General features: G+C 39.4%; 1 protein-coding gene across 3 annotated transcripts in view; it reads left to right on the top strand.

The window, feature by feature from the left end:
• The window catches only part of LOC104863178, a 262,181-nt gene extending 248,415 nt beyond the window's left edge, over positions 1–13,766 (top strand). For all 3 annotated transcript variants that reach the window (XM_010625505.1, XM_010625506.1, XM_010625508.1), the window contains one exon: positions 13,449–13,766. In XM_010625505.1, the coding sequence (XP_010623807.1) occupies positions 13,449–13,678 (230 nt within the window). In that variant the 3' untranslated portion in view covers positions 13,679–13,766. The remainder of the gene's footprint in view (positions 1–13,448) is intronic.
• The last annotated feature ends 1,765 nt before the right edge of the window (positions 13,767–15,531 follow it).

Raw genomic sequence — 15,531 nt, 5'->3', positions numbered from 1 at the left:
TTTGAAATCCATTCCTGGAGAAAATTGGAGGTGTGAGACCTGTGCATAAAATGAATCATGATAACTCACAAAGATAATATTCAAGGAAGGACCATGGTCTCCTTAGAGCAAGGAGAAATCTTGCGTTATCTGTTCATACAGTGTCACGTACAACAGATAAATATATGAGGCTGAACACACAGGTTTGAAACTAGTTATGCTTCTCAAATATGCCTTTTGGGAGATCTTACAGATTCTTTTTCACCTTCTAAACACTCTTCAGGTTTTTGGAAAAACTGAAGTGTAAACAGGATAGGAGAAAGATTAACCTGGATGACTAGATGTGAACTGCTTGAGAAAAGAATTAAACCTCACTTAACTTGGTAACCCAGTAGGATGTCTGGAATGATAATGAATTCAGGGGCTCAAAAATAGCTAGTCTGTTCTAGGTGTTTTCCATATGCTTTATTCTCATAATGTTATATCAGTGGATATCATTGCTTGAGAAAAGAATTAAACCTCACTTAACTTGGTAACCCAGTAGGATGTCTGGAATGATAATGAATTCAGGGGCTCAAAAATAGCTAGTCTGTTCTAGGTGTTTTCCATATGCTTTATTCTCATAATGTTATATCAGGGTGGATATCATCTCTCACATTTTATTGATAAAGAAAAAAAAAAGAAGCCAAGATAATTAAATAATTTATTCAGTCTTACAAAAGTTCAGAAACAAATCTGAAGTCCAGGCATTGGGCCTCACTAAATCTATAGTTACTTCCTTTCTTCTCTATAAATGTCTCTAAAAATGTTTGATGAATTCTGGAAAAAAAAATCATGATAACAACATTTTGGTGAATTTAGGACTAAATGGCCAATGGATTCTAGAGAAGATCACAAGGAGGAGCAGGCCAGAGTGTGGAATTGTTATCCATAGGAATGTGACAGTCACATGCAGGGTCCAAGGTTGTCTATAAATGAGGATGGGAGGAAGAGAGCAGCACTGTGGAGAGGAAAAGCCAGGAAAGCTAGTATACCTGGCCAAGGCTGTACGTTCAGCTGGCAAGGATCAAGGGTGTGCTTTGCTTGAAATGCCACAGCTTGTGATTCTTTTATCTCTAAATTTTGTCCCCTTTAAATTGTAAAGGTTCTGAGGAGGAGTAATACACCAAGCCCTGTGAATCATTTACTCCTTGGTATAAACGAATTTCTCAGTCATTTACATAGGAAACTTTTTGGCTAGGAGAAGTAAAAAGGCATATGGAGTGAGAGGAAAAGGCTAAGCCTAGAAAATGTCATCACAGTCAATCCTAGGAACCAAGACAGGGCAGTTGGCTCAGGAAGCCCATAAAGTTGTAATCAGGCAGGTGGAGTTCCATTGGCTCACAACAGGCCTTGTGAGAAAGCAGGGAGCTCCATGAGACTGTCTTCAAGGATTCCCAATTCCTTGGGCTAGACTTGTATAAAAGAGATCTGGGCAGACATCTGCATCCTGGACAACTAAAAACAAAACAAAACAAAACTATAGTCTGTCCCCAGAAGACCTTGCTAGGCTACTGGCTGCTGATCCCACAGCTATAGACATCCTAATTGGTAGGATCTTGATTCTAACATGTCTTCTTTCATAGGAAGCAGATCACATCTGCATGTTTTCTAGAGCAGCATATTTCATATTTATGAGGCCTATGTATCCATGTTTCTATCCATCCACCCATCCAGACAGCCAGCCATTCAGCCAGCCAACACCAAACATCAATTTCTATATGCGGGTCTTTTGTTAAGGAGTATGCAAAGATGAATGTATCATAATCCCAGTTTTCAAAGGGATAATCATCTGGGTAAGGGAGAAAGAGATGAATTAAACAATAATTAAAATGCCCTTTATAAATTCAATAGTATAGTAAGTCCTCAGCTTACTAATGAGTTTTGTTCAGGGAGAACATTTGTAAGTCAGATTTGTTTGTAAGGCTGACAGTGAGTCACACAGTAATTGTTGTACAAAATAGCTGAAGAACACAGCAAATAAACAAACTTTGTACATTTTTTTTTCTAAATTAGAATATGGGCAAACAAAAACATTGGTCATCAATATACTAATGCAACCAGTGACTGATAGAGAGGGAATAAAGGTATAGAACCCCTTCTAGGAATTACTAAACATAAAGAAGTTTTCGAAAGGTTCTAGCATCTGAAAGATTGCCTGGATGGTAGGTTGAAGATAGGTTTCACTGAGGCTTTGACATGAAGAGTATTCTATATTAGTAGCCAAAGCATTCTGTGAGTTGAGAACCTATACAATGAAGAGAATCCCAGCAAAATAATATAGTTGGGGTTTTCCCACTATTTGGGAGCTTGTTAAAATATCAAAATGATAAGAAAAGAATCTGAGTAATGTCTTGTACTCTCTGCCTTTAGGATTTTGAGTCTCAAGAAGGCCTGGAGTGCTAGAAGTTTCCCTGCCTGTGCCATTTGTGTTCTGTTTATAAGATCATAGTTTTTACCTTGATTAAGAAAGCAGGAATATGTGATTCACACCTTTAATAACTAAAGTAATTCACCCCCCCATTAATGCATTCCCTTCAACAACAGCTTCAAAGTTATTTCTAACACAATGCAACTCTCAATTATTCATAATTGAATATTTTTCCAGTTGTGGAAAGTGGATACATTTATAGTTTGGGAATGAAATTCTACATGGCTTGTCCTTGGCTTTATTTCAGACACATCTTCCCTACCATAAGAAGCCAGTACTGTTGAGTTGGCAACTGCCAAAGATTACATAGGAAAGCTTGGTTTGCGACCACATGGGTTCTGTGATGTCTCCTCTTCAGGTGCAAGTAGCTGATATCTTGGTGATATCATGATCCAGTCATGATTCTTCTATTAAAAAATCATTTTAAGGAATAATGACATGCATTATTTAACTTTACCCCATAGAAGGTGAACACATTAAGGTTTCCATAGGGCCTGGAAGGAAACAGAACAGGGGAGCATGAGTTGGTGCCTTTGAACGTGAGTCCCCATTAATTGCTGCTTGACCTCCGGTTTTCCTCTCATCCTCTCAGAATCTTTTAAACACTCCCTCCAGGTTCTGGTGTCCATGAGCCCCTCTGGCCAATGTTCTCTCTGGCTCAGCTTTTGCTTGGGATCTCTACTTCTCTGTCCTCTCTGAGCACCTTTAAGAGACCACTGACTTTTTGTTTCCTTTCCTTTGGCAGTCAGAGCACAAAGAAAATGAAAAGCTCCTGCAGCTCACAGTCTGGTTCCCTTCCAATCAGGTTGTGGTTACCTGAGGACTGAGTCCCTGACACAGGAAGTTTCTGCTCTCTGCCCACTGCTTGGCTGCCTCCACTCCTCTGCCCTGTCTTTTCTGATGAATAGACCCTTTAGACACACGAAAGATTCAGCTTCAGAGCCTGCAGTGAGCTGTATTGTAAAGCATTCTTCTCACAGCCCCTTTCTCAAAGAAGCCAAACTCTTTTGGCCTTTCCAAAATTTAAAATACAGCTCAAATATGCCAGAGCATGTGTTAAGCAACGCTACATAGTAGTTTTCCTATATCCAAGTTACTAATTTTCTGAGTCCTGCCAACATTTCCATTTTAGTCTTGTAAGATTAGAAAGAATAATATGAAAATATGTGAAAATTTCACATTTTCCACACAGACCCATGGGTACAGATTGTTGAGGAGTGAATTTTGTAGTTCCTGAAGTATTTGCTTTTCCCTCCAGGGATTGTAACCTTTTTTCTGTTTATTGGAGATTAAAAAGTGGAGAGGACTAACGTCACAGCAATATGTATTATTTTAGAAATGTGCTTAAGTGGGAGAGAACGAGAGGTCAAGGAATATGAAACTATGGATTAAAATGTGATTTTATCTCAGGTTATAATTGCATTGAAGAAGCTTTGATAGTGGACAAAGGATATTGAGAAAGAAGAGGCAGGCAGTGCCACTTTATGCCATTCACAGAGGATGTGGCCCTCTGGAAAGGGTGTATCTCCCTACCCTGAGCTTACTCTTCCCTCAGACCCTCTGTCATCCATGCTTTCCCCATAACACTCATGCTCACACACTGCACATGCTCACACGTCACCACACATAAGGCATACGTCCACCCACACTCATTCCCACTCACAGGAACAGATGTACACACACACTCATATCCTCTCACCTCCACTCACAATCACTCACAGTTGCACACATAGGTGCACACTCACACACACATACGCTTTTTAAAAAAAATTAATTTTACTGGTACATTTGAGGTATACATTTAAAGTATCCTGGGGTTGTAATCCTCACTGTCTTTTCTTAGGATATTATTTAAAATTTCTTGGAGTGCTCATTTAGAATTCATGAAGTTCCTAAGGTGCTATTTGTCATGAACATATCTTATTTCACCATTTAGTTTAAAAGATAGTTTTGCAGAGTACATCACTCTGGGTTGGACATTGTTTACCTTTAGAGCTTGAAATACATCACTCCATGCTCCCCTTGCCTTATGGATTTGTATTGAGAAGTCTGCTATGATTCTGATGGGGCTTTCCTTTTCTCTAACTGCTTGTAGGATTTTGTTCTTCTGTTGGGTTTCTGGAATCTTAACTATTATATCCCTCTGTACATATTTGTTTTTATTATCATGGCTAGTTGGAGTCCTATAAGGCTGACTTATCTGTATGTCAAGTTCTTTTTCCCTACTTCGGAAGTTTTCTGCCATTATTTCTGTGAACAGTTTTTTATGTCACCTGCGCTCTCTCCTGTTTCTTCTATGACTCCTGTCAGTCTAATGTCATGCTTCTTTGAATTGTCTAGCAGCTGCTGGATTAATTTCTCAAGGTCCTCTTTTGTTGCCAGTTCATGGAGTCCAGGTGGTTGTGTATTAGATTGTTCCATTTTGTTGCCCGGTGATCTGGAAGTCTGGTTTTGAGACTTATTTCCATGTCTTCTCATTTCAACAGATGCAGCCTGCTATGCCATTATTGTGGCAACTTTTTGCTTACCCAAATGGTCTTCAATTCTCAGCAAGCCACCAAGCAACCTTTACTCTGCTGCTCACCAATACAACAATTCCTGGGTTAGAATGGTGACCTTTTAGATCCCTGAGCTGACCTGTCACCTTGGTGGGTTTCTGGCTGGGGCCTTTACACACTTGGGATGCTATCTAGGTGTGCCTCTCTCTGGGCCCCTATGTAACTGTTGTCAGGGAGGGCGTTTAGTTGAGGGCTGTGTACCCAAGTTTCTGTTGTCTGCTTAGGCTTCTGGCTAGGGTCTCTACACACCAATGGTATCAAAGGCAGAAAAAAGATCTACAAAAGCCATCTTGAATGATAGTTCTAAAGGTGCCAGACCAGCTCAGCAGGTTACAAAAGCATGAATTTAGAGGCCTGAAATAGTCTCATGTTTTTATTCCCTCACTAACCACTTGAGCATCTTTTTTGAGTTTCAAGAACTCATCCTGCCTACTTTTGCTACCTCATCAACTGGAAGCCATCATGGGACCAGGCCGACACTCAGGGCTGTTTCGTGATGGTGATGAGGCTACTACTTTAGCTGCTAACACCAGAAAAATGAGTTATCTTGGGGCATGACCTTGAATAAAGAGTCAATGGTGATTGCTTCTCAGCCTTCTGAAGGCCCAAAATTCACAGTTTCTCCTCTCTTTGCTGTACTTTGCCACAAGCAACGCTCACTCATGCCTATTAATTACTTCATTTGGTTCTTATAAGAGCTTTGAAAGAAGGGCGTTCAAATATTCTTCTTGAAATTTTTGATACAAGGTTAAATGACTTGCCTTAGGGTCACAGGTAATGAGGAGCAGAGGTGAAGATGACATAGGTGTTTTGATGGACACACCAGTCTTTCCTGGAGCTTTTCATCATCTCTTAAGACTATGGATGCTCAGGACTCACTCCTAGTGGGAAAGGGGCTCAGATTTTGGATTGGAGATAGGAAATAGGAATGTAGCTTGTTAGCTGCAACCCCAGGGTATCTGGAGGATGATACAGGCTTGTTGCAGGAAGGAAACAGTTAGGTAAGGGAGGATATTTGGGTTTGTAATGCTGAGTCCTGGCTTGTAATTCTATGTGATACTGGACTTACCCTCTAAAACTCCCCATCCCAGCCTCTGAACTTGATGGTGAGGAAAATGAAACTTGCCGGTCCTTGCTCTTTCTTTTACACACACAAATATGTACACACATATGCATGCACACACACATGCACATATATCAACACTCACATGCTTAAGTATGAGCTCAAAAAATAATGTTTGTGGGTTTTCATTATGCACATGAAAAGTGTATTTGTCAGCTTTTGTTGTGATAATAAAAAGCACAGTGGCTTGTAATCATCAACCACTATTTCTCGCATTACATTAGAGCTATGGGTTAATGAACTTTTTCTGGGCTCTGTTGGGCTAAACAGAACTGGTCCCTGTGTCCAGAATGAAGTAGTACCTCTCTCTGGGATACGCTATACTCAGTGGTCTAGAGGGCATGAAGAAAGAAGGCAGAGCCAAATTTCACACTTTGTACAAAGTATAACATATCACATCCATACTAAGACCCTCCCATAGCAAGTGTCAGGACCAAACTTAAAATCAGTGGAGTGAGGTAGTGCACATTTCATCTGTAGGGAGATGTGATCTGAGTGGAGAGGGAGGAGTTGACTGTTAGGATACAGTACAGTTTACCAGAGGGTGTTATCACCCCACTCACAGTTACCAAGCTCGTGAGCTTCAAAACACCAGAGGCTGAATTGAACTCTGCATTGATTGGTAAGGTGATTATTTTCTAGAATGAGTGGCTTTATTCCCAACCTGACACTTTCTCAGCTATGTCCCAGTATCTCTTTCAGACCCTTGCTCACCTCTATCTTCTGCTCCAGCAATGTGTATGTCTCAAAAGAAAGGTCTCTCCTTCAGGAACTATGCAATATAAATGCAAACAAGGAGAGGTGGCCATAAATCTCAGTAGGCTTCCTGAGTATTTGTCATGCCTATCATTTAGCTTGGCATGGGCAGATGCATACCTCCTTCTTTTCAACAAGGACACCTACAAGGTAAGAAGCCATAGACAGAAGAAAAGGGATCAGCCTTAAGTACCCCCATGGAGGAACTGAGTGTAGTTCAGGGAAGTCTAAAACTTATAAGGATTTCACTAAGAGTAATAAGAATATTGTCAGAATGAATTATCCTGCCCACTCTTTCAGGAAGCAGTCCCTCAGAAAAAGGAGGGCCCATGCTTTGGGCTCCCTACACCTGTGGTTACTGAAGGAGGCCTGAGCTGCCTCACATTGAGACCATGGTGCCAGGTCATGTGTGCAGGCTCAGTGTCCTGTAAACAGGCCCACCCTTGTGTGATCCCTTTGGGGACTCCATCATCATTGTGTATGTTGACATTGAACACCCACTTATCCCATACCTACACCATTCCATGAGCACATGTTAAGTGGGGCTCATGCACTGCACCCAAGGACTGTGCCCATGTTTGAGGATACCCAGACGAACAAGCCCCAGACCCTGAGGTGTTCATAGTCTGTGACATAAAGTAGATGTATGATCCATACTTGAATCCCAGCACAGCCCCAGTCAGAGATGCATGTGTATCATTCAGGGGTTGAGTAACAAGAAGTTTACTTCTCCTGTTGCCTTGTCTCTGCTTCTATAATGATAACAACAGCCAGATATTTGGATCACTTTCATTTCTGTATTTTATTTTCTCCACACAAGAAACTTTCACTTTAACATACTTGGCAGTAGAGTAGCATGACAGATAAGCAATCCTGGAATTTTAATCATGGCTCTGCTACTTATTAACCAGGTGACCTTGTGATAGTATTTAACTTCTCATAGTGTCATTTTATCACCTCTAAAAATCAGAAGTGTGTTTTTTTTCAGGGCTCTTGTGAAGAGTAGAGCCAAAATGTATCATTTCCTAGTATAGTCTCTGGCAATCTTTTGACAGCACTTACCTTCAAAATGCTGTATATTCTAAATTTGACCTCAACCTCACTGTAGTGTCCTTTTCTAGGTAGGTGAATGCTAGTTGCTGCAATAAACAAACCTATTTCAGTGACTTAATCTAGTAAACACTGATTTCCTCCTACCCTGGAGTGTAACAACACAGATATTCATGATTGGCAAGAAGCTTTCTTCCATGGGGTCTTCAGAATCAGATCATTTCTATGCCTTAATTCTTCAGCATTCACTACTTACAGCAGATGGGGAAAGAGAAGGAAGAGAATACTTGATACTTCCAGCCCGTATTATCCCAGAGGTAAAAATTTATCATTTCTACCTGTATTTCACTGGAAAATAAGTCAATGGCCACCCCTAATGGGAAAAGAGATAAGAGAATCAGTCTTCTTGTGATACAGGGGGAGAATAAGATCCAGGCAGTCTCTGCCATGTATCATTTCTCCATTAGACAACTGCACATTCCTCCCTGTACCCACACTCACCCCAGTAAAGGCATTTTTACAGTAGCCAGAGGATCTTTTAAAATTATGGATCGTGTTATGTTACTCTCCTTTGAATGAATTTCAGATCTTCTTATAGACTCACAGTGGAATCTAGACTCCTCCCCATGGCTAGCCAGGACTCCAAGAGCCTGGTCCCTGCCGACTGCTCCAATCTCATCTACTTTTATTCTGCCATCATTACACTAATACAGACCTCTCTATGTCTAGAACACTATGAACTCATTAATAACTTGGGGATTTTGCACTTGCTGTCTGCTAGGCCTGTAACAAACTTTCTTCCTCTGATATTTTTCAACATTTTGCTGAAGAATTACCAACTAGAGAGGCCTTGTTCCACTTAATCAGATCTCATCTTTTGAAGGAATTGTATAAGGCATATTGACAACAGAAAAAAGTTATAGAAAGTAATCAAGTGAGCATCTACACCCTAATCCAGCTCTAACAATGCTTTATAAAATAGTGTATTAAAATGAGGATCTTTATAATTCAGTTTTGACTATGGCCCCAAAGCAATAAGGCGAACTTTAAGTAGGTCCATAATCCAAAACAAGGTGATTGTGTTGACTGGTCAGCCATCTCTAATTTAAGGTAGAGTGAGACTGAGAAATATGAAGAGATAATTTTTGTAGAGATAATGGTCAGAGTGCTGTGGTGTGAACCTTTTCTCTTTACGGAAGAAATAGAGAAGTGATCCCCTCTGCCCTTAAGCTAAGAGATGAGGACACAGAGACTGTCTTGTACCTGCTAGAGCTGAGGAAGCTATACAGCTGGAGAAGCCTGGGGAGAAAACCTGGCTGGAGCTTGTAGCCTGGCAGAAGAGTGAGGGCTAGGTAGTGGAGAAAGGGCTTTCCATGGGGAGATGTGTGTCCAATCGTGTGGTTAGATGTATTATTATTTAGTATATAATATCTAATTCCTTTCCCCACCTCCACCTCACTTTCCCTAAGTAGGAGGATGCTAGGCCCATAGACACTGGGCTTGGTCAATAACTAGCTTTGGCCAACAAAATGTTAGCAGACATTTCAGTTGTAAGCAAAAGCTTTTAGAAGAATTTCCAGCTATTTTTTTGCTGCCATAAGAGTATCACATTCTTGGGGGCCGGGGATTTAGCTCAGCAGTACGGTGGCCTGCTTTGCAAGTGCAAGGACTCGAGTTCAATCCCCGGTACCAAAAAAAAAAGAGTATCACATTCTGGCTAGGGAGGTGCTTTTTCAGCTTGGGTCCTAGAGTGAAAAAAGATTAGAATGCTATGGTACATGGCCACAATTACTAACATACATCAAGACAAACACACGATAGTTGTTGCAAGCCACTGAGATAGTAAGGTTGGGATTCATAATTTTATTGTTTTATTTTGTTATCAAAAGATAACTGATACTAGCCTGCCCTAAATGGCACTTCATGATGCTCACTTGCGTCTTTTGAGTTATCTATGATGACCAAAGTAATGATATAGGAAACTGCTAACATAACCTAAAGATCAGCATGAAGAACCACATATTAGACATGAATTTTCAGTGAAAATCTTTTATCAGATTAAAGAAGTTCCCTGATTTTGGTGTATGCTGAATCTTTATCATGAATAGGAAAATGAATAAATAAACAGTGGCACAAACAATAGAATACTACTCAACAATAAAAAATATAAACTACTACAACATACAAAAATGTGGATGAACCTCAGAAACATTGAGGAAAAAGATAAACATTAAAGGTTACTTATAGGGCTAGGGACTTAGCTCAGTGGTGTGGCTGCCTGCCTCACAAGCACAAGGACCTAAGTTTGATCCCAGGTACCAATAAAATAAAATAAAAGTTATTTATAGTATAATAACACTTTAAAGTACAGGTTCAGTATTGCTTATTCAAAATGCTTGGCACCAAAAGTGTTTCAGATATCAAATTTAAAAATTTTTTAATAATATTTGCATGTGCATAATGAGATATCTTGGTGAAGAGATTCACATCTAAACACATCTTATATACATAGCTTGAAGGTAATTTAATATAATTTTAATGCATATATATTTGTTACTGTGACTTGTCATGGGAAGTCAGGTAAAGAATTTTTCTCTTATTGGCACTCAAAAAAATTCCATATTTTGTCGCACTTCTGATTTTGGGTTATTGGGTTAGGGATGCTCCCCCTACAGTTTAAGAATAGGCAAAGCTAATCTAAAGTACTAGATGTTGAGCAATGGTTGCCTCTGGGTGGAAACTGATTAGCAAGAGGCAGGAAGGAATTTTCTGGAGTAGTAGAAATGCTACCCATCTTCTTATGTATGTTAGTCTCATAGATGCATACATGTGTCAAACTTCATTGATAAATTATGTATATATGTTTGCAATTTTATTGTGATGTCCCTAGGTTTGGTTATCTCTGTATTTTATACTACTTATAATTCATAGCACTTCCTGCATCTGAAATTTAATGTTTGTTGCTCCCTTTGAAAACTTTCTGCCATTATGCCCTCAATCACTTGCTTATGTCCAATTTTGTTTTTCTTCCTCTCCTAAAACCACAATTGTACTCATTTCAGTAGAGAACAGCATGGAGATCTCCATGAGACTAAACTGTCAAGTGTTTCAGTGTTCTATTTAGCCAAATTCTCCATGTGTTTTGGGGGAGAATACCTTCATGCCTCCACCTCAGGACTAAAGGATCTTGTTTCCAGAGAAAAAAAGTATTACTCAAAATGTTTCAGGGTAAAGACTCAAATGATCATTCATCTTCCCTGTTGTCCCTGGAGAAAATGTTTATAAAAGAAGTCATAATGCCTTAAAGGTGTCATGTCCTGCGGAGAGGCAAGTGACCTGTAGACTCTCAGATACCCTTATCCATGTAAAGGTGCTATCAGACAGGGGAACCGCTAGGTAGCTACTCTGCCCTCTTCCTTAGAAATCTGGTCTCACTTTACTTAATAAAGATGGCATTTGAACACAGTTTTATAGTTCTGAAAGTATTTTCCCACATAGTTTATATAATCCCATGTGTGTATAGAATAAAATTAAATATACCTTTTTTACAGGTGTGTCAAGCAAACTATCAAGCGGTACCCTTGTGCTGGGTAACTTGGAGGTGCTAACTCCTCTCTGCTAGCAGACTTGTGGGCTGTGGACCTATTCAACCTCCTCCCAGTTACTCAGAATATGGAGGACAGCTGGGTTTCCTCTTGGGTCTAACAAAACCTATGTTTTTTGTTGTTGTTTCTGTCATATTACAGTTCCTTAGAATCACAAAGTAGTGAGGAATTCTAACCATGGCTGAGAGGAAAATTAGCCTAACTCAAATATTCCCTCTCTCCTCCCCCCTCATTTTCTTGTTTTTTTTGTTGTTGTTGTTTTTTTAATTTACTGAGAAAATAACAGTGTAACAATAGTGGAAAGAAAAGGGGAAAGAAAGAAAAAGCAAGGAGGTGAAAAAGAAAAGAAAGCAAATTTTAAGTATAAACCAATTACCTTAAATTAACTGTCTGAATTTTCCTGTTTTCTTCTAGTCTTTATTCACATGCTACATAATTTATGTTCCTTTGATCATACTTCAGGTATCGCCCTGGATTTCTTCTGATTTTATGTCATGAGCATTTCCTTATGTCATTGTGAAGTCCTCTGTGTACCATGCAGGGGACTGTTCTGATAGGAACCACAGACTTTCTCTACTCTTACTCATCCCACTGAGCCTCGTATAGCTGGAATTATTTTTCTTGTTACTGAGACAAAATATCCAACACCCACAAATTAAGAGAGGAAAGCTTTATTTAGCTCATGATTTGTAGAGGTTTCAGTCTATAATTGGCTGGCTCCAAGGTAGGGTAGCATGGCCGAGAGGCATCACAGAGAAGCTGTTCATAGCAGGCAGAAGATAGCAAAACAAACAAGCAAGGGACAAGACAAGCCTCTTACTTTCCCTTATACTGCATGAGGTTACCAGGATTAGAGTGGTGCCAAACCAATTAGTATACTGATTTAGTAATCACACACCCTTAATCCTGGCATCACTCTAGATTTTGCCACCTCTGAAAAAGCCCTACTTATGCCTACATGAGGCTTTTGCAGGACATCTAGACACAAGCCATAAGAGCTGGACACCAGACTTCAAGATGAAGGCTCTGTGGCCCTGTGTGTGTTTGGAAGGGAGTGCACTGCTGAGAAGTCTCTTTTCATAAAATATCAAATTTGAGAAAAAAATAGGAACAAATATACATACTGTTAAAGCAGTGATTTTTTACTAGGGTTGCTAACCAACAGGTGAGCCTATGCAAATGTCTGCTTAAAACTGCTGTATTGAAGTACAGGAGGAAATGGAAGGTAACAACTATTTAATGCCTTCATTTGCCCAGACATTCACCAGGAATGGCAATTTCACTTAAGGGAAAATTTCAGTAAGAATCAATTTTTCTAAATCAAATTCAAGGGTCACTGATTGTTAAGGCAACCATGGGTATGCTAATGATGCTATTTATAGTTTGTTTAATACATATGCGTAATAAGAAAAATTATTTACAGAGATAATGAATTTAATATTGGGAATGAAGCAGATTTACAGCCTGGAAAATGTAATTGCTTTTTGATATCAATTAAAGAACTGTTCCAAAAATCAATAAGAATTTTAAAGAATAGCACAAGCCTGAATGAATGATAAGTAACTTGGAAGCAATTTTAAAATGTTTCTTACAGTGAACAATTCTCTTGAGCTCCATGAAGGGCTTTATGGCCCTTTGAGGAATAAGGTAAGATTTTTTAAGGCTTTCATTGATTCAGAATGAAAGCAAAGCTTGCATACACCACTGAACTGCCACTTGTGCCGCTACATAAAGCCATGTTGGACATGGAGCTCTGAGAATGATGAATCAGAAGGAACAGGAGAGCTCAGGAGTGGATATCTTATATGCTACAGCCAGACAATGAAACACCCATGGGGGCTGGGTAGGGGGAAAAAGTATGGCTGAGGGGAGGAAGTGAGAAATGAGGATCTCCATTTGGTTTCCAGAGCTGAGAATTGGAAGAAAGGGAATACAAGAGATACAAAAGAATAAAGGCATGAAGTTTAGTCATCGCAGAGACATCTGTTGTGCATCTATTGGTCGGAGGTACCTTGGTAGGCTCTGCAGAGACAAAGATGAATACGACAGTGTCTTGTTGTTGAGGGGGTCATGGACTACAGAAGACAGATGTGCAGACAGCAACAGTTCTCACAAGATTACCGATTTTAAAAACTAAAGCCAAATAAATTAACTAACTCATCGAAAGTCACCTAGCTAGTAAATGCAAGAGTTGGAAATCAGACTGTTGTGATTAAAAGAAATTACACTGTTTGCAGCAGGGTTTAAGTCATGAACTATTGCTGTGTGGTGCTGAAGTAACAGCCACAAGAACAAAAGAGCCAGTCCTGCTTTAGGGCTGCCCAGAGGGAGGAAGTTCACTTTACCTGGAAAAGGTAGGAGAAAGCTGAGCCAATTGGGATTTGCCAGATGCAATGACATTTGACCAACTCTTCAAGGTCTTGGCAAAGAATGTAGGAAAGTATGTTTTTGGGAAGAAGAGAATCATACCGTATGCATATAGGTTAATATGGGACACATGATAGTCCTGCCAGCTTCAAGAAATGCTTCATTGAGGCCATCTCAACCAGAGGTGCTTTCTGTTTTTAATGATTCCCTGTGGCATCTACCAATGGCAAGGTTCACTAGCAAGTACTTCTTGACTACATCTGAAGGGTGCTTGATTCTAAAGAAGCACTAGCTCAGGAAGCTGAAGTCCAGGGTAGGCATTCTGGCACTTCTCAGCTTTGTGATGATTGGCAAGTTACTCAACCTTGCCAAATCCTAGCTTATTTATTTGTAAAATGAGAATGTAATACTTCTAAGGTTTTATGAGGTTTAATAGGCAATATAAATCTAAAGTGTCTGGAATGGGACCTGGCACAGGATAAGGCTCCATAATTCTAAATACTACTATATTTATAATTATAATTATATTTATGTTTATATTTATATTAGGTCCATTTAAAATTTAATTTTATACTTTAATACTTATACTGAATAATCCTATTTGCCCTGACAGAATCACATAACATGTTATCAACTGAGGTGGAGAACCACAGAATCATATAGATCTGGAATGGGGGAGACTCTCAGGGCAGGCCTGGATAGAATCTGGTCCTCAGTTGAGTGTGCTATTTATCACAGCACTTTCTCATGTGTAGCATCACACTTCCTTCCAATGAAAACTTTTAAATAATGAACAAAAAATAGACATGCGTTCCAAGTAAATACCTGAGCATCAACTAAGTATGAATCTTGGGTCCACTACAACCCATCTATAAGAGCATTTACAACTCAGTGGTATCTTTGTTTCTTCAGTTTTAAATTTACTTTGTCTGCAAATAAGGTAGGTACCCCTGATTTTTTCTGGGCTCCTGTGACAAGGAGAACTGTTTTCCATCCTTTTACTTTAAGTCTATGACTTTCTTTTTGAACTAGGTGTGTTTCTTATATACGACATATTGTTGGATTTTGCTTCTTAATCCATTCTGCTAGTCTATTCTTTCGATTAGTGAATTGAGGCCATTAACATTGATGGTTATAACTGATATTTATTGACTTATCATTGTCGTATAATTGTTCTTATCTTGGTACTTTTTAACTCCCCCCCCCTTTAGTTTCTTGCGTTGCCTAATTGATTTGCTCTGTTGGGCCTCATGGTGTGTGATCATCATTATCTTTTGCTAGGATATTTAGAATTGTTTGGAGTGCTGGTTTGGTATTCATGAAATTTCTCAGGTATTCTTTGTCATGGAAGTATCTTATTTCCATCCTTCTTAAAAGAGAGTTTTGCAGGATACATCAGTCTAGGTTGGATGTTATTTTCTTTTAGGGCTTGAAATACCTCACTCCAGGCTCTCCTTGACCGGAGGGTTTGTGTTGAAAAGTCTGCTGTGATTCTGATGGGCTTTCCTTTGCATGTGATCTTTTTCTCTAACACCTTGCAGTATTTTGTTCTTCTGTTGGGTTTCCAGAATCTTGACTATTATATGTGTAGGTGTAGTTTTTTGGTTTTTTTTTTTTTTTTTT

The sequence above is a fragment of the Fukomys damarensis genome, unplaced genomic scaffold (genome assembly GCF_012274545.1).
Source record: "Fukomys damarensis isolate Sample0158 unplaced genomic scaffold, DMR_v1.0_HiC HiC_scaffold_37, whole genome shotgun sequence".
Classification (NCBI taxonomy): domain Eukaryota; kingdom Metazoa; phylum Chordata; class Mammalia; order Rodentia; family Bathyergidae; genus Fukomys; species Fukomys damarensis.
Note: the sequence above shows the minus strand (reverse complement) of the source record. Positions and strands in the feature narration are given on the sequence as shown.